The sequence below is a fragment of the Lissotriton vulgaris genome, chromosome 7 (assembly GCF_964263255.1).
Source record: "Lissotriton vulgaris chromosome 7, aLisVul1.2, whole genome shotgun sequence".
Taxonomy (NCBI): domain Eukaryota; kingdom Metazoa; phylum Chordata; class Amphibia; order Caudata; family Salamandridae; genus Lissotriton; species Lissotriton vulgaris.
In genome coordinates this window covers 1,096,877,607-1,096,898,015 of record NC_141695.1, presented here as the reverse complement: position 1 = coordinate 1,096,898,015, position 20,409 = coordinate 1,096,877,607, and the positions used below count along the sequence as shown (strand labels likewise).

Genomic DNA, 20,409 nt, shown 5'->3' with positions numbered 1-20,409 from the left:
ATATTGAATGGCATCCTCCACCATCGGGGACCCTGTATAGGGGCGTTCCACCATATTACACAGCACACAGGGGTGTGTTCTGATAGAAATGTAGCCAAGTGTATCACCTCTGCGTCAGGAGAGGTGGGTGTTTCCATCACTAGCAGCCTGTCAAGCCTGCTATAAGTGTTGTGTGTGGGGGAGAAGCATGTATAGAGATTCTGAGTAGGGTGCTGTGCCCGCCAGACGTCCTGTAAACCTATGTCTCTCATTACTGCCTGCAATTGTTTGGTCATACGAGACTTTGTGCCAGTTCTGGGGGATGTCTGTCCAGGGCAGAGAGAACACAGTTAAAGTCACCCAGCCATAAGAGCAGTGTGTCCAAATCTGCAGATATTAGGTCCTGCATTGCTTGGTAGAAGGCTGATTTGTCTGTGTTAGGGGCATACGTGTTTAAAATAGTAATGTCACAGCCATCAATATGTCCGCGAATGAGCACATAACGGCCCTCTACGCCAACCTCCATATACTGGAGAGTGAACGGAGTTCCCAGGGTCACCCAGACCAGTGTACATCTGGTGAATGTGGAACAGAAGGAGTGAAATGTCTGGCACCGCCCCTTTTTCGCTACCCCAGAAGCCTCCATGTCGTCCAGATGCGTTTCCTGTAAGCAGGCAACGGTAATGCTGTGCCTTTTCAGAAAGGAAAGCACCTTGTGTCGCTTCATGCATGTACCCAGTCCCCTGACATCCCAGCTGAGGAACCTAACCCCTTTTGGCATATAATCACAGCTCAGCATTCACCTTGTTCGTGATCCATCAATTACTGCCCAGCCCCTCCAACCGCGGTGCTTGCAACCATCAACAAACTGAGAAACAAGAACTCCCCACCCCTCACCCAACATCACTGTCAAGATTGCCCCCACGCTTGTGCCAGGACATACACAGTTTACCTAATAGCCCAACTGGGGCTACTGAATAAAACCACAGCACAAGCTTCCCCAGCAGCCCTCCCAGATACACACCAGCAATTTCTCGTCAGTAAGGTACACCACTCTTAAACCCTTTCTGTAGAAAGACAGGAAAGCAACAGGAAGTCTAAGCCTGAAGAAGCTTAGTCGAGTCAGGATTATGCAAACCAAAAGCTCTGAAACAGCAATGCAAAACAAAAGAAATAACCCTCAACATTCTGTCAGAGCTTGCTGATTCTCCCTACAACACATTAAGCCATTAGTAAACAGCACAGTTTGAATGGAAGAACAAATAGGACTCAAGAATAGACTCATACAGATATTTGATTAATTTGGTTATTGTATTAAAGATTCAAAGTTCATTGCCACAAGCAATTTCTTGAAAAGTTCAGTTAAAAAATGTCACAGCTTCTATAACAGTGCTAAACATGGAAGGGTATGAAACATAAGGAATACAGTTTTTCTCTTGTATTTACTTGAATATGTATTGTATTAATGATTTGATTTATGGCCTTGAATATGTATTGGTTCTCATTCATTTTATTTTATTTTGTTTTTGTTTTATTTTTGGGTTATGTATATTTGTTATTTTTTAGGTCTGTTAGGGGAAGGATGTGTTGTGGGTTACTTAAGTTCCATTTGCATTAGAACCTTATGTTGGAATTTCGTGGCGATGATGCTGATGGATCGTTCCAAGGCAGATGGTGAGTCTCCCTGGAATGAAATGCTGGGATGGTCCTGTGCTGTCTATGGTGAAGGAATCTACAGAGTTACTCTGTATGACACCTGTCTTCTGTTGTTTTTCACATTAAGTAACCCACAACAATTTGATTTATTTTGGTTTGCTCGATTATAATTGCTGCTTTTCTCCTTCTTTCGTCGAAATGTCGCGATTTTTGTACTGTACAATTATTGTACATAACCCTAGCCTTTGTCCTATTGTAGTCAATTTCTTTACGCCGATTATGGTACTGTACAGATCATTGTATATAAATCTGGCCTTGTCCTGTTGTAATCAATTCCCTTACCTCCATCCTTGTATTTTGCCTATGCTTAACCTGTACGTAACGTGGTTATCCCTGTAAAGTACTCTGATACCCTAACGGGTTATGTTCGCGCTATATAAAACCTCAAATAAAATAAAATAAATGTATTGTGTTTTGGGATTTTGATTAATCGCATTACATCACATTGTTTTCCTCCTATCAGTGCAGGACGTTTATATTCAGCTATCATAGAACTATGCAGCTGCTACAAGGCCCAGTCCCTCTGCTTGTGGTCAATTGGTGATGTTTCTAATCTGATAAAAAGTGTTACTCAAGGGAACATATACAAGAAGTACAAATATCACAAGTATGTGCTCTACTACATACACTTAAATGTCACACATTACTGAATAAAAATGTAAACAGCCCAGTTTATGCTTTGCATTGGGCAAAATGTTGAAAATGTGTTTTCGTATTCGAAATGGAAATCAAATAAAATAAAAGACAATTTGAAAAAAAACTGCCAATAAAAGGATGAACTGGGAAGTTTCAAAAAGTGCGACTAAATAGTGCCGTTGCACTATTTATTTCACGGGGGCCGGGACTGAGTCCGTTTTAGCCACTTTCCACTGTCAGAGGATCTACGTCCGTGGCCTTCTTTTATGTTTATGTCAATGGCTATAGGCCAGCGTCCTCAGGTCTCTGTAGTCGCAGCTTGCTTTGTCCGTCTTCTATGTCGTCGCTCGTCCGGCCGAGCGCGCGCAGCCCTGGCTCCCTCTTGCCCATTGACAGTGCTCTTGGCCCCGAGGGCTGCGGCGCGCGCTAGCTTGGCTGCGGGAGGAGTCTGCGCCGCTCGCAGAGGCACCGGGGCTGCGCCCACCGAGCGGGAGGAGTTCACTGAGGAGAACCGGGAGTCTCTGAAAGTAACGAGGACTTGAGGCCGCCACTCTTCTCACTTCGGCGGGCTCCAGTCTGATACCTGTGGACCGCTCGCGCCGCCTCCTCTTTGCCAGCCCTGTCCCGGCTGGAGCTTCCCGCACGCCCCTCGCCTCTGTCCCAGCCCACGCGTGCGGCTTCCCTGCCGGGGTCTGTGCGTGGGCTGCAGGCAGTGAGAGGGGAGCATGGAGTGGCCGCTCGGCCTGTGCTGACCAGCATCATGGAACTTGGCAACCCCTTTAGTTGAGCCCAAGTAATGGGCGGGACGGATCAACGATGAGGGACCCGTGTGCTGACAGCAGCTGCCCGGGACCCCCAGATTGCATTGCCTGGCACTGAGCCGTGCACTCCGGCTTTCTCTCGGCACATTACTTGGAGGACTCCTGCGCTCAGACTTGGAACTTCCACCGGCAGTAACTCTGGAAACTCGTATCATGAGCTCCCTCCTGGAGCCCAAGTTTAAAGAGGCTTTGCGGAAAAAACCCAAGGATCGGACCCCGGAGGTAAGTGTAGTACCCTTACGAGCATTGCATGATCTCTGCAGTGTGCATCTCAGACTCCTGCAAGTCCTCTAGATAGTAGTTGAGCCATGTAGAATAATTAATATTGTGGCAGTGTTCTACTTATCCAGTCTGCATTCAAATGTACAAATGGACCTTCGTTCATTTTAACGTTTCTTCTATCTGCATCCATCCCCGTGTTGAGTGCATGCTGAGCGGCGGCTTCTTTCTGTTATTAATTGCCCTGATCAGCTCAGTTGTAACCCCTCTTACCGCAAAACCTCAATGTGCACTGCCCAAGTCAGTGAACCTTGGTAGCTAGTTTCTCTTCCTGTTGCCGTCCGTTGGGTATTCGATTTTTGTTGCAATGCCTTCCAGTACTGTTTTCAGTGTGATACTTCCACCTGGGATGTATTAATCCCTCGGTGCTGCTGTACGTCCATTGCAGTCCTCCAGATAGTCTGTTTATCTGCAGATCAGGGCAATGGCGCATTTCATTGCCAATTCTCACCCTCCCTTTGAATCCTACCTTGTAAATGTTGCTGTCTCGCTCTCCTTTGCAGCCTCTGTTTGTAAAGGCTGTACTTTTTAATAGTTGATTTTCTTTCAAGTACAGTGCACCAAGCCCATTTTAATATGGATTAAATAACTAGATTTCCAGCATTTGGCTGCTATCCGGCTCTCTCTGAGAACGTATAATCATGTGCCTTAAATATCGATCTGTATGTATATCGATGTAGCGCCTCCTGCCTTTCTTTTATTACTACTTCGTTCAAATGATTAGTGCCATGGCTTAGATTCTTGCTTCCAGGCGTTGCCATCGGCTCATAGCACAGGATGTTCAGCTGGAACCTGCAGTTCTTTGACTGGAATTAAATCACGTTAGCTCCCTCTGCCTGTAAATCAAACAATGTATAAAGTAGCCTGGTTCTGTTGTAAAGCGCTCTAAATCTCCTGTTCCAAGTTGGCGCCATGAAAAAAAAGATACTTAAAAAATAAATCAGTAAAAAAGGGCACTGACTGCTGTCGTGTGACCTGCTGTCGCAGGCGGATAGGCTGTTTCTAACTAGTACAGCTCCATGTCAGTGGTGACATCAACACTTTGCACAACTCACAAACCCTTCTGTTTGCTTTACCCCCGCGTCCCACATTTTTCCGCTGTTGGGCAACCTTTCAAGATGCATGACCACGCGTTTTCTTTTGACAACGAACATGCTTTTCTCGAGACATAGCCTACTACAACGTTTGAGATGGTCAGACACACATTAGATTTGCCTTACATTCTCATTTCTGCCGCACGTTGTTGATTTAAAGATTATCACACTTTATTTCAATTAGTACAGAGCCGAACTGATGCATGTTTTTGTTAGAAAATTGTACTTTCCCTATTCCACCAACAATACAGCACAGTTCAAAGTAATGTCCTGGCGATTTTTAAACCGGTCTTATGTTTCACCATCGGCAAGTGCTCTGAAGTAGCTTTTATCCGCATTTTGTACAAAAGCAATTAAATCATTATTGCTACAGAAAATGCCCCATGTAGCACACATCTAAAACAGTTTGATTTCCATGCCCTGTCTGTTGTGCTGTGTGTTACTTTTAGTGAAGTGCTTTTCCTGTTATAGGACCACTTAAAAACCCTAAGAATCATTTTCAGCAGTTAGGCTACTTGGGTTAGATCAACAACTAGAGAAGTTATCCAGCCGGTTCTTAAATTACATTGTTGTTTTTGCTGCAGTCATGTCTTGTGGTCCTAGGGCTGTGTGGGAGTGCCAGGGGTAACTTGGAGGAGTGGCTGCATATATTTATGGTTTAAATTTTTACTGTAGGTCTCTAGCTTTTGTGAACTTGTGTATGATATATCATGTTTTGTGAATAGTAGGCATGCCCTTAGATTATTCCCTCGAATGTGTCTTTTTGTTGTTTGTGCTTTGACTTTACAACAATGTGTTGCAAGTTTTGTTTTCTTCCGAGGCTACATATAGCATCACTGCGTTTCATGTGCAACTCTGGTGCTTGCTTTCTGTTTAAGAGTAGTACTGAAATACGGGCAAATAAAGTACTCAAGTCGGATGACATGTTGTGTGTGTTTCCTCTCAACTGATTGAGAAATGCCACTTGCTGGTATTTCTGCTTTATGGACGTTGTTGTGGACTCTTAAGGAAACATGCAGAGATTTAATGCTAATCCACTCTTTGCTTTTGGGTTACATGGTGCGACCCACTAGAAAGGTTTGGATGCTAATATCCAGTTTTTATAGTTTCTAATACTTTGCGTTAACCAACATCTCTGCACTTCAGAAATGAAAAAGTGTGGCACAGAGAGATGCCAATTTTTTAAAAGAACCACACTTATGGCACAGAAGTGAAGATTAGAATTGTGGTCTTCTGCTTCCAGAGCTGACGACAGAGCCACCATTTCTCTTTTACTGTTGCCCAAGTATGTGGCAGTCAGTCTTTATTGTCACGAAGTGACAGAATGATCTAAGAGGGACAAAAATCTTGGCGGACATACCTCCCTCATGGAACACGTAATTTGTAATTAAATAGTTTGCCCTTCTTGCGCCCTGTGTGTGCAATCTGACCCTGGCTTTCTCTGTGCCTTTTTAGGAAGAGATGAGCCACGCAGGCAGCGAGGATTGGAGACCACTAGCCTACCTCAATGGTATTTAGCAAATAGTTCCCACATTTGTGTAATCAGTGGTAAGTGTGAACCTAGACCTCTATGAAGAACTGTAATCTAGCCACGCTCCTTGGCTAGAGCCAGCGTTGGTAAACCTCTTGAGAGGGTGCACAAGTCAAATTTCCACATGACTAATTTTCATAAATTAAGACTTGGAGGGAAGCAGCTTACCCCAGAAGGTTCTTAACTTTGGCACAAATTGCTTTCCAAATTCAAAAAATCACTCATCTATACTGGCATTAAAAGCCAACCTAAAAAAAGCTTCAGATAAATGGAATGTCACCAGATGCCCAATAATCTCCTGTCTGTAAGGTTCCAGTTCTGTTCTCCATACACGTGTCTTTCTCTTCTACCACTTTTTCTCTACCCCTACACATTGAAGTAGATTGCTCTGGTTTATGTTGTGCAAAATAAATTGAATGTGTCCAATTTTGGTGTGGTGGTTTTGTGAGCAGTCACTGGACTGCTAAAATAGTTGACCCACAGTGACCACCAAACAGACTTCACTTATAATTGTAAACAATCTGTGCCTCACACCCTTCTCAAGCCTGCATATTTGCAAGCCTTCTATCACCATGCTGTTTTATGTTGTCACTTTGACCACTTCATAAAACTGTTTTCTGTGTAGTTGAAATTATTATATGGAAAGCAGCAAAGGTGTGGCCTTAGATATGTGGAAGCCCCGCCCTTGTATTGCTTGATTTTTTGCCTCTACTACTAGGTGATTAAGTCTTTGCTGAGCCACTGCTTCTGCTAGTCAGACTCTCACAGTGAAACTTGTTTATTTAGTTCAACCTGAATACTTTGCCTTGTTTGTTAATTGCTGCTTGCATTTGATGGTATGTCTGGTTGTTTGACATCAAGTATCTCCCTGTTAGTGTGCCGTCATTATTTTCCCCCACACGAGACAGCTTCTGATAGCGAGTGTGAGGTGACTTGCACTGTCCTGGAGCGCTGTAACTCCCTGTACCTCAGTACGCACTTGTCAGGAGCACTAAAGTCCTAATGGCCATAGTTTATTAACCCTTTTGATGCTGATGACGAGCTCAGCTCGTCATCACCCACGGGTGGCGTGTGCTGATGACGAGCTGAGCTCGTCATGTATCGCGGAAAAGGGAAAACAGCCGCACAGCGCAAAAATCGCCGCAGCATCGATGCGGTTAACTTAGAAATATGTGCTATATGAAAAGTTTGCTGTGCTTGATGTCTTTATACTGTAGTTCTGTTCTGGATAGCGATATATCTAGTTGGGGAACTTGTATGAAAATCACGTGAGTATTCGTCATTAATTGTCTGTTCCACATGTTACTGTTTGTGTTGCAAGGATATGTTAAGCGCAGAACATTTGCTTTACCCTGGTCCCATGTGCCACTTTTTTGTGCTTGATTGTCATATACTGGGGAGTCTGCCTTTGCAGGTCCCGTAAACCTCCTCAGGCCCCCCTTGTGTTTTTCGTTGTGTTATCTGGCTGCCATGTTGTCTGTATATGTAAAGGAAGAAAGGTGTTGGCTACTGTAATGCCACAGGTTGCTTGGGCCTCTTACATTGTCCGTATATGGGAAGTGGTGACAGGCTAGTGATTGCACATGCAGTGCCAGTAGTATGGTAAGCCCTCCTATAAGCTTACACGGTTTTTGTTTTGAAGTTAATGATACTCGTTGGATCTTCCAAAAGAGTCAAGTAAGCTCTCTTTTTGGAATATTGATTGAGGTGTTTCCAGTACATAATCTTGAATGTATACTTTCCCGAAATGTATTTCTTGATGCAGTTGTTTTTGTGGTGATTGATACATGGCACTTCTCCTTCAAGTAATCAATATATCTTTTAAATCTTTTATGTTTTCCTTTTTTTAATGTATTTTTAATTGAGAAGGGCAAAGTTTCCTTTCAGATAAAGCAATCAGGCATTCCAAATGTTACCTTATAAAATTTGACTTAAGAACCACATAAGTACATACGTACCATCTTTTGAAAATAATTAAAGCAGAATCCCGTTTTCATAACAACCCATGTAAATCAAGATATTGAACCAGAAAGAAGAAGAATGAAGCAAGACGTTGATACAATATATACATAAACTTCTGGATTGTAGATGCCTAAGTGATTTCACTCTGTAATTCCAGAAAGTTATTGCTCATAGAGTTGTATTTATCAAGTTGCCTTTTCATACATTTGCTGCTGTTAGTAATAGAATAAACTAAAACCCTGGGTACCAGTGGGCAATAGCAGTTAAAGCTCGTCCCCGGCCTGTTCAAATAGACTTGGCTGTTTGTGGCATTGGTTTACATTGCAGACAACAGATTACCTTGGTTCAGGGTAATGATGGGGTTTTAATGCGCGGTGAACCTGCCTGCATTGTCAAGTAAATCCTTTCAGTGAAAGGGCTGCAAAGTAAATCCCAGCTGCGTGAAATTGTACATGGAGTTCACATAAATACACAGCGCTGAAACAAAACTGAGGGCCCTCGGAGCTTCACTTTCACTTGCATGCTAGGAAAGGCGCTGTTCTAGTTCACACACTTGAAGTTATAAGCTGTAAATAAACATCCACCAAAAAATTCCTTTTAACACAATGGGTAGGGTTTGAGATAAGTTGATTTGAGTGAAATGTGAGACAGCGAGCGGATTGTTTGTAAATACCGGTGCCCGTGCGAAGCCTCTTTTGGTGATTTCCTCTGAATGACATGTAGAGCTGGGTGCAGTTGTGCACCCTGAATAGCTTTGGAGAGGTCTACTGGCCCTTCAGGGGACACGTGGCTTTTTGGGAAATCTCCTTTTTCTGTCTGATTAGTTTGCCACTGCATGAATTGAGTACTTGGGGTGAGGATTTGCATTTTGAATATTTGATTTAGGTTTAGTACCAAACTAGTCGCTTTGTTTGCACAAATATGCTTGGGATTTGTAAAACTGCATTTGCAGATCACCGGAAAGCATTACTTACTTGCACGTGGGTAAATACCACTGAAATATCTGCTTTACATGCGAGACCCACAAGGTAGATATGTTTTTCCCGCCACTTGGCGGATCTCCTTCTAAGAATAGTTTTTCTCAGGCATGTGATATTGGTGGGAACTTGTTCGGAAGGTTATGTCCCAGCCTGGGTAATGAAAGCCTGCATGGTGAGCACCACTGAGTGACTTCAGAATTTGCCACATTGTGCATTTTGTTTACTATAAAGGTCAATTCCCCGGACAGATTACCGTATGACCGAGATTTTACATTCCGCTTGAGTGAGTCATCAGTGAGGAATGCCGCGGTGTCGCACTTCCTGCTAGATTAGGCTTTGATACACGTTGGGAGTTCAGTGAACATTGGACCTCGTGAAAACCTCATCTCCGCATTTACACTTCATCAACATGTATGGAATGTTTTGGGGAGTTCAGATAAAGACTTCTTGCAAACTGTTTCTCCGTACGATTTTATCAGTTTCAGAAAGTGAATGCAAGTAAATTGCTAGTTTGACATGCTAGTACGGAAACTGGGAGTTACAAAGAAAAATCTTGGCTGCATATTTCAGATATTGAAACTATAAAGCGTGTTGTTCAATACCATTAAACACGCAGGCGGCGTGCCAAATCTCCCAGCGCTGCTTTACTATGCCCATGTAGATGACAATGACATTGTACTGAGCATTAAAATTTACATAGATCACACCGTTTTGTTTGGAAAGTAGAAAACCACATAGCAACCTATATAGTAAAAAAAAAAAATAATAAAAAAAACGGCTTTTTAGATTTCTTGACCGTGTGTAGTAATTTGTTGTTCATCACCATCGGACCTTTTCCCGGAACAGCTGTAGCAAGACATTTTTAATTGCACTTGCACCTCACGTGTAAAACAATCAATGTGAATTGATGGAATAACACCGCGGTCCATATAGAACAGTCGTCTGCAGCAGCTCTTCCCTGACGTCATTCAAGCCAAAGCATCTTCCTTTTTGGAGCAACAGCTCAAGATGTATGCAACTGCAACGGATTACAGAGCCAGAGCGAATCCTTGCCATTACTTACAGATGGTAATTATTCAGTGGTGGCAGTTTGTGCACAGTGCTATACCATTCACTACAACACGTCACCCTGATGAAGTAGCCTTGGGCTCGCATTCATGGCATTCCACATTTTGGGCCAGTATGTGGTACTTTCATCAGGGTGCTGGCATAGAAAATAGACGTTTGGCACAGTATCCCTGCATGGAGATCGTCTGTGCCTTGACATAGAATGTGTTTTTTTCTGCATGTTTGTATACTGAAGGCTCGACAGAACCATGTCTTCCCTGGCTTTACCTTAGATGTGAGAGGCCGAAATATCGGGCGAAAATCTCCTCCTTTAAGTGTAATGCAGCGTGTTTTTAACATTGGACGTTTCAGACCGATCGCCGTACTGCAGCATGGCCCCTTCACTACTTTACTTTGTGCAGTAAATGACATTGTACACTCCCATTGGACAGTAAGCGTTACAGATTCAAAAAAAATATGAAACGACTTTGAAAAAAACTGTTTCTCCTGCTTTCAAACAGCTAGGAAAACAAGGTTTGAATAACGCATTCCTTCAGGTCAAATACTTGTTTGAAAGGTGTAAAGTAGTCTGAAATATGTTTGTCTGTAAGCTATTCACAAATCACACAGTACGATGTCCAAACGACTGCATTCTTTCCCTGTCTGTAATGTATTTCCCTTCGGCGTGTTTGGGTGGGGTCTTTTTTTTTTCAAGTAGGCGTGACAATTCTTTAACCGCATATGTCCTACTGTTGCATTAGGCCTGGGGCCACACAGATAAGCTGCCACAGTTTATATGTTTACAAGTCGACAGTTGTGCTTGGCAGGTTTTATTAAAAACTATGTAGCCATGATTTAATACATTTTTATTCGTGAAATTCCTTTTTTACGTTAGTGTCTATGCTGTTAATCTCCTCTGGTCTAAGGTTCTCTTGGAACTAACGTTTTTCAAGCATTAGATCCAACCACGAAGGGTATCCTTTTGTGAATATGGTGGTTGAATGAACAGTGGTCTCCACCAGCCCACGTGGCGATGTGAAGTGCCAAACCCAACAATGCATGGAGCATTGTCATTCGTCGATCACAGCCCCCCCCCCCCCCCCACTCCACCCCTCCCCCCCCCAGTATTTTCTGACATTAACTCTTCATAAGTTTATTTTTTCCCAACAAAGACAGAGGGTGCAAGGACTACATTTTGCAAATATTAGGAAGGCCGGGAAACCTTGGTAGAATGGTCCAACATAAAAGGGCTGATCCCATTTAACCAAACAGAGTTCCGCAAAGAATGTGGCACAACAACAAATATTTTAGCCCTTTCCACAATAGCAGATAAGTGCAAACGCCAGCGAAGACCACTACAACTGTGTTTTATAGACTTCAAAGCCGCATTCGATCGTGTGAACCGCGGGCTGTTATGGCCTAAATTACAGAACCTGGGTCTCCCTGAAACAATGTTACAACCCATTATACAATTGTATACGCACGCGCGGGTCCGTGTGAAAATAGCAAATGGCACAAAATTGTCCAAGAAGATACAAACATAGATTGGACTGAAACAAGGCTGTGTACTAGCCCCCCATTTATTTAACCTCTTTATGGCAGATTTCTCACCCCAACTGGATCAGGCAAATACACCTCCTCCACGCCTGGGAACATTGCCCATAATGCACTTCTCGTACGCAGACGATATAGTTTTGTTTAGTCTAACCCGAGTAGGCCTACAGAGAGCTCTTAATGAGTTCCTAACGTTTGTTAACACCAATGCACTGGAAATTAACAACACTAAAACAAAAAACTATGTCCGTCACGAACTGCACGCGGCATCAGTATCAATTCAAACTGGGAGAGACGAGCCTTGGAATAGTAAGTACTTATAAGTACCTGGGGGTATATACAGACAATAGATTAAACTTTCAATTTCAGAAACAATATCTGGAAAAGAAAGGAAATGGCATTATTTATGCTTTCTGTGCCATTGCAAAAAAACTATATGGTCCCTCCTTCACGCCACTGATATCAGTGACGGCCCCTAAGCTACTACCTGCATTAACCTATGCAAGCATAGTGTTAAATGGCAAAGACGGAAAAGTCCTAGATTGTCTGCAAACAAAGGCCTACAAAAAGTCTTTAGTCTACCCCAGACAGCATCTCCGGCACAGGTCCGACTGGAGTTCGGCCTCATCAAATAGGAGATAGCGAGAAAATATGCTGCGATTAAAACTAGGTATAGACTTTGGCAGAACCGATCTAATACCAATGACGCCTTGTGGCGAGCCCAGGAAGATGATCCAAGCTACGGCAAATTCCAGAAAATGGCGTTGAAGGAAACGGAGACAAACGAACTTTGGACGCAGAACCCTTCCAAGTCTTCTGTAGCATAACAAACAAGGCGGCTAAGCTACAATCCTCATTAGAAGACAAATGTACCTTAGCTAAAAGATCCCATCCCATGTCTGAATGGTTCTCCAATCCTATACATCACTCCGACCGGCGGAATACCTCAGTACAACATACTCGCCCCGCTTGAAACGCAAGTTAATGGCTACCAGATTTGTGGTATTATCAAGCCTGGCTGATCAACCAGCATGGAAGTATACAGTCATCAAATCTTGTAGCTTATGTGGTGCAGCATGGCAAGATTTTACCCATCTCATATGTGTCTGCCCCAGCTTAAAATCGAAACCCGTATCGCTCCTAAAAAAGGCTTTTAATGATAGAGGCATCCAAACTTGTAGATCCACCATCATTAGAAGACTTGGTACAACAGACCCTCAGCTGACATGTAAAATGATGACATTTCTATTACTTTATGAGAAAAACGACATGGCTGATGGAAACAGGCACTGCCAACACAGTAATGTTTAGGATCTTTATTGCAATTTTAAAAATGTTTAAAAATGTTCAATGTTAATATTTGATGAAACCGTAACCCCGACAACAACCTGACGGCACAGAATTACTAACTAATTTTAATTGGTCTCATTATAAGGACATCACTTCCGGCTTTTAGGATAAAATAAGTAACATGCCCTTTATTATGTATACATTTTAAATCATTTATTTGTTGTTAAACTATTGATACCTTATTTGCATTATGACATTGTTATGGTTTTAATTAACTTAAACAATAAAGAATTGTCATAGCTTGGAAACCTGGGTCTATTGGTCCTTTTTGTAGCTGTGTGTATCGGCATCAGTCTCTATTGCTTCCATCCTGCGCTCTTACAGATTACCTTCTGTTTGTAAGTTCCTTGTTGCTTAAAAGTTATCGTGAATCATTGTGCTTCAAATTATTTACCTTCATATTGAGTGTAGGGACCACTTTCTGGTGTGGTGATTTATTTAGGTCTTTGGATTTTAGCTGAGTGTAGTGACTATCCTGTTGAGCTTCTATGCTTCCTTCCTGAAATGTAATGTCTAGTTTAATTTCCATGGTTAACTGCATTTTTCTGTGTCCTGTTTGTTGTGCTGAGTAGATCCTTTTGACTTAATCAACCTATTAAAATTGGTAGATACACACGGAATAATGATATCTGGAATTTAGATATAAACAATGGACCACAGCTTGTTACTCCGGCATTTACGTGTAGGGAAGACCTTCACTTTGTCTCTTTTCAGTTGCAAGGGGATTACTTTATGAGAAGATGATAACAAAAGAGTTTGAGTTATGTCTTGAATTGTTTGCTACATCAGCTTTTATATTCAAGTGGTAGTGCTTTGGTTGTAGAGCATATGATATCCTTCTTTAAATACCTGGGTCTGAGAATACAACCGTTTTGTGTTTTTGCGTTAGGCAGTAAAAAGCCTCTTTTTGGGTCACATGTGAGAGGATTGAATGAGAAGAGAGACTGTCCTGTTCTCCCTGGAAACTGAATATTGTATCTTCCTGCTCACATGTATATCGCAAATGTAGTCTTTGTATCATTCTATTAAGGCTAGTATTAGCGTGGACATGGTAGACCCGGCTGATGAGGCTTGAGAGCATACAACAGCGACTGGGCCGCTGCCATGGTAGTTGAGGTCATTTGCCACTGGTTTCCTGGGGTCCGTTCTGCTATGGCTCTGCCAAGTACTCATTTTACGCACTTGACTCTTAATAAAGCAAGTGCGAGTAGTTCAGAGGCTTCTCTGGAGATAGTATGGGGTACAAGTGATCAGAACTCAACAGTCAATCAATAGACAGAATGACATATTGTACAGCCAAGACCTTATCTTTTAGTTAGAAGAAAGTACTTTAATTTCACAGGAAAACAAAATGCTACACAGTTCAAATGGGTTCGCAGTTAAAGGGTTGTGATCTTATTTTTGATCTTTAGTGGAGTCCTACAACCCTTCTGGTATCTTCTCCACACTATAGGAATGTTCTGTCTACAGCCCCTGGGGTAAAGTATGGTTACTGGCACATATTAGATGCTGTTCACTCAAAATTTCTCAACTGGATAGATGTGTAAATCACTTCAAACAGCTTTCACTAATATGAGTTCACTCGGGCGGAAGTCTTCAGTGTCAGTGTGTATAGTAACGTTCTATGCACATTCAGTCTCCTGTCCAAATCATAGTTATTTAGTCCTTGCTAATACCTACTCACTGGAAGTGCAGTTTGAGTTGTGCAGTTCGACTTTTTCAGCATTTCTATTCCTTTTTAGGTCTCGCCTGTCGATGCGCATGCGCATCGAGCAAGGCGAGAGTATTGGCACTTATCCGCTCTTTATCCACACTGCAAGGAATCGTGGCGATTCCTTGCAGTGCACGTGAAATTTAAGCTCAATGCGCATGCGCATTGAGCTTAAATGCGCGTGCACATGCCCCCAGCCGCCTGCCTTGCCTACTCTCTCTCACAGCCTCCCCCAGCTCCGTCCCCTCACTACTTGATTGCACGGCCGCTAGGCCGTGCCTCCCCTACTCTCCTCCCCCCCTCCTCCTCTCCTCCCCTGCCTGCCTGCCGCTAGCCTTGCCTACTCTCTCTCACAGCCTCCCCCAGCTCCGCCCCCTCACTACTTGATTGCACGGCCGCTAGGCCGTGCCTCCCCTACTCTCCTCCCCCCTCCTCCTCTCCTCCCCTGCCTGCCTGCCGCTAGGCCGTGCCTCCCCTACTCTCCTCCCCCCTCCTCCTCCTACTCTCCTCCCCTGCCTGCCTGCCTGCCGTGTCGCACCTCTCCCCTCTCCGCCCCCTCCCCTGCCCGCCGTGTTACGGTGAAAGGCTTGTTACTTTTGTTGGAGATGATCTATTGCAGCATGTCGTCGAGGAATACGTCCAAGATCACGAAGTTTAGTATAATGAGCCGGGATTCCTGGTTCTGAACCTGGCCTCTTGACTTGTGTCAAGCTGATAGGCATTGTGAAGTGAATCCATCTGTGACACACGCGCAATGGTGTCTCCGACCTATAACTTCCGTTCTTAAATTGCTGTTTTTTTTTTTTTAGTTCAAGGCCTTTTGTATAGCTCTGAAAAGTCGCTTTGCGGTCACTTCTGAGAGCTAAATTCTGACATTTTCAAATAAAAAATTGCGTAGGACGGCACGCCAGCATGTGTGCTGCTTCTGTCTTCTACAGTTTACACAGTACCTTGTAATCCGAGCCGGTGGCCTTGGAGCGGGCACACGCCCACCCACGCAGGACTTTAAGAGCTGGCGGAGAGTGTCTTCTAGGCCTACATATGAGGCCACTGGGAGCTCTGTGAAAGCATAATGTGCCCAAGGCCGTGTACAGGCGGTGGAGCAGGAATGCTAAACACTGCTTGCAGCTCTGTGGCAATGGATACGAACAAGAGATACCAGCTCCCTGTACTCCGAGGTAGCGCTCTCTCACCCTTGGAATAATACCCGATACCCAGGCGCTACCTGTAGTGCAAGCTCATTCGTGTTCCAACCCATGGCAAACTTGAAGCTGTAAAATGTAGCATCCTTGTTGTGTTTTATGTAGTGTCGTGACATTTTCTCTTAGGCACAAACAATCCACATGGGCATGGCATCTCTGCGCTTATAGACACCTCGACTCAAGGGTACAGCACAGATCAGATCATATATTATCCATTATAAGTGTCCCTTTCCATGACATCCATAGAAGGTACATTTAAATACAGTGAATGTAAGTTAACCAATTTACACGGTCAGTGGCTATCCTGAAGATATGTGTGCATCAGGCCCTCTTTAACCTACGTTGGACACCCTGGCGTAGATGCTACAGTGGTTGCACTGTGGCTCGGCTGGGGAAATAAAAAGCTCTGGTAGGGCAAGGAGCGGCAAGAACTGCTTCTTTGTACGGATTTATGGACCTCACCCACCCTCACCCACCCTCACTCACCCTCACTCACCCTCAACACCTCACTCACCCTCACCCACCCTCAACACCTCACCCTCAACCTTAACCACTCACCCTCCCTCACCCACCCTCACCCACCCTCACCCTCACTCACCCACCCTCACCCACCCTCACTCACCCTCACTCTCCCTCAACCCCTCACCCTCACTCACCCTCACTCACCCTCACTCACCCTCACTCACCCTCACTCACCCTCACTCACCCTCACTCACCCTCACTCACCCTCACTCACCCTCACTCACCCTCACTCACCCTCACCCACCCTCACCCACCCTCACTCACCCTCACTCACCCTCAACCCCTCAACCCCTCACCCTCACTCACCCTCAACCCCTCACCCTCACTCACCCTCACTCACCCTCAACCCCTCACCCTCACTCACCCTCAACCCCTCACTCACCCTCACTCACCCTCAACCCCTCACCCTCACTCACCCACCCTCATCCTCACCCTCACTCACCCTCAAACCCTCACCCTCACACAGTGCAATAGGTCTCAGACCATTTCAGTTAGAGCTTTTAGAAATGTAGGCCATTTCATTGTGTGCCACAAGAGGAAAAAAAAGATTATGAACCAATTCAGAGACTCTCACTCACCCTCAACCCCTCACCCTAACTCACCCTCACCCTCACTCACCCTCAACACCTCACTCACCCTCAACACCTCAACCTCAACCACTCACCCTCACTCACCCTCACCCTCACTCACCCTCACTCTCACTCACCCTCAACCCCTCACCCTCACTCACCCGCACTCACCCTCAACCCCTCACCCTCACTCACCCACCCTCACCCTCACTCACCCTCACTCACCCACCCTCACCCTCACTCACCCACCCTCACCCTCACTCACCCACCCTCACCCTCACTCACCCACCCTCACTCACCCTCACTCACCCTCACTCACCCTCACTCACCCTCACTCACCCTCACTCACCCTCACTCACCCTCACTCACCCTCACTCACCCTCACTCACCCTCACTCACCCTCACTCACCCTCACTCACCCTCACTCACCCTCACTCACCCTCACTCACCCTCACTCACCCTCACCCTCAACCCCTCACTCACCCTCAACCCCTCACTCACCCTCAACCCCTCACTCACCCTCAACCCCTCACTCACCCTCAACCCCTCACTCACCCTCAACCCCTCACTCACCCTCAACCCCTCACTCACCCTCAACCCCTCACTCACCCTCACTCACCCACCCTCACCCTCACTCACCCTCAACCCCTCACCCTCACACAGTGCAATAGGTCTCAGAGCATTTGAGTTAGAGCTTTTTAGAAATGTTTATGGCTTTTTTTTTTATTCTTTAGCATTGGCTACAGGAAACAAAAATGCTAAAGATTTACAAAAAAAACCCATAAACAATTCTAAAAGCACTAACTCTAATGCTGCGAGACCTATTGCATTTCCAATGCTTGTTAGCTAGTTGGGTTGGGACAGCAACCTTACTCAGAATACATGCTCAGCTAAAACAGTGCGAAAACAAGAACAAGGGGCACCCTACTCACTAGGAACCAGGGCACTATTGGTTTTTCTTGGTCTGTGTATATATCAATTTGAAGTTTGTAAATCTGATAAAAAGAATTAATGTGAACGTAAAGTCTGAAAGGCCCTCTTTCTTTCTGACATCACCTTCACCCGTTTTTGTGATTGAGATTGTGCATTTGATTATTATTATAGAATAGCCTAACTTTCCGCTGGAACCGTTGTTAATGTAAAACAACAACATTTTTAACTCAGGAAGAAAGTATAATCCCACCTAGACAATTGCTAGATTAGAAATCATCTATTACTCGTCATTACTCATACTCTTGCTGCTAGACAGCTCAAACCCGACAAATATAAAATCAATTACTAACTCGAGTAGCTGAAAAATTACAAACAATGTTTTATTCAAATACTATTGTCACAGAATACAATTTGATTTCTCATTAAGCAATTAAAATCTCAACAATACATTTCATAAAATTAATTTAATAAATGTATGGTTGAGATTTGAATTGCTTAATGATAAATCAAATTTTATTCTGTGACAATAGTATTTGAGTATCGAGAACATTTGTTTCACATATTCTTCTGACGTGCTGATGTTTTCACATTTTTGGACAACTAAACTGTACGAGTTGTTTGTATACAGACATATTATTTGAAAAAGATATCATTTTGCAAGCGGATTGTTGAGACTTGCCTTTGGTAAAAAGTAAAGTAATTGTGGACAGACAAAGGTTAGCCATGCTAAGAAATGTCCTAGCCTTGAGCAATTGAAATTGCAGTTCCATCTCTCATCCAGGCTATCTACCATATGATCGTATTCCGAAAGAATTAATCAGCAGACATTTGCCTGTGCCTTTATTGAATTTCCATGAGGAGCCCTGTTCCTCTCTTACATCAGTGTCTGGGTCCTTCACTCTACACATACATAAATGCAGTCAATATACTTTCACTCTCTGAGGAACATGTATTCACCTTCTAGCTTGTGACATGCTAAACCAGGGTCCATCAAAAATAGAGCTGAGTGCTCAGACTCTCGCTAGTGGCTGAGTTCTGCTACCACACGTGCCACTCATTCACTCCATATTAAAGCACTCACTGTGCATGGAGAATGTCCGCACAAGATGTGGGGTCCACATTAAAAGGGGTCTATACCCACAAGGGGGTTAGTAGAAAGCCCACTCTCCTGACAAATAGAATGGTCCGGCCCTGCTAAAGTTTCACAAAAAGTCACGATACCTGTTTCACATGCAGTCAGACATTTAAGGGAGGTATACCTGCCTGTTCACCATGTAGGGGACATTCCTGTCCAAACAGGATGTAATTTGGACTTCAGTGTGCGGTGATGAACTTTGCGTATGATGAAGGTAGTGTTTTGGTTCCTGCGTTTGGGAGAGATTAAGTGGCTGCACTAGAATATTACTCTTCCAGCCAAGCTGACCGCAATTGCCTCCCTATTTTGACAGGTGCTTGCATGAACATTTCCGGAAACCGTGATTTCACCCCTTGAGTGCTAAGGAAAAGAGGTTTTCATATTGGAGCTGATTGCACAGAGGACGAGACCATCTTGTCCTTAGCACGCTAAGTTGCAACAAACGATTTGAATATTTCAAGTGTATTGGCTGAACTTTGAAGAGGTGGGCTATAATGTTGGTTCTGGCTTTACCTACCCATAATGTCTACCATTACATGACACCATAAGGCTATCAATATAATTCAATAATCTAATCTGTAACACTATGAATAAGCTTGGTTATTTAATAGGGGAGATAAGTTTCACAATAAATACTTCATTGGTGTTTAAGCTTTTAGAGCCAAAATTGTTATAAAACTTTAGATAATTGTATATGATTTTGTGTTATGCACACACTGGGAGCCTCTCGGAGATATTTTTAGGGCACCAAATAGCTCAAGTGTTCAAATTTGCAATAGTCGCCAAAGTGACTGGTCGATTAGTGGCTGGCCTGTACTCCATATCATCATCTGATTTCAGGTGGAGATCTGTGGAGGGCAAAGACAAATTGGATGAAGGTGTAGGGCGACAGTTCAGACAGATCACTGGCTATAGATAGGCTAAAGAAGAAGTCTTATGTTACAGATCTGCGCTATTGCACTTGAAATATAGTATCAAGGTTTATTACATCCATCAAAAATGATTTAGGCTTTACTCTAACAATCAAGATGAATACCCCCATGGTGACAGCATATGCTTAACTTAGAGATCCCTTCCGAGGCAGTAATACTTGCCCATTGTTTGTAAGATTGCAAGTCGCATGCCTTGCATCAATGAAACTTTTATATCATTTGGGGGCAAAATGAGACTGCCGTGATCTGTACCTGGCATATTTTCGAATCTAAACGAGTCCTAATGATTTCTGCGTCAGTCATAACAAGGTCATGAAATGTTAATTTTGATGATTGACAATAATTTCAATCAGAGATATAAATAAGTGTTCATGCTCTTCTGTTGTAATTCATCATCTTTTATTGTGCACGCGTTGGCTACGAATTAAGACAGTAGTACAACTTGAAAACTCCAGA

General features: G+C 43.8%; 1 protein-coding gene across 5 annotated transcripts in view; it reads left to right on the top strand.

The window, feature by feature from the left end:
* Positions 1-2,661: 2,661 nt before the first annotated feature.
* The window catches only part of RAPGEF6 (Rap guanine nucleotide exchange factor 6), a 985,108-nt gene continuing 967,360 nt past the window's right edge, over positions 2,662-20,409 (top strand). For all 5 annotated transcript variants that reach the window (XM_086931538.1, XM_086931540.1, XM_086931537.1 and 2 more), the window contains exon 1: positions 2,662-3,374. In XM_086931538.1, coding sequence (XP_086787664.1) covers positions 3,306-3,374 — 69 coding nt within the window. In that variant the 5' untranslated portion in view covers positions 2,662-3,305. The remainder of the gene's footprint in view (positions 3,375-20,409) is intronic.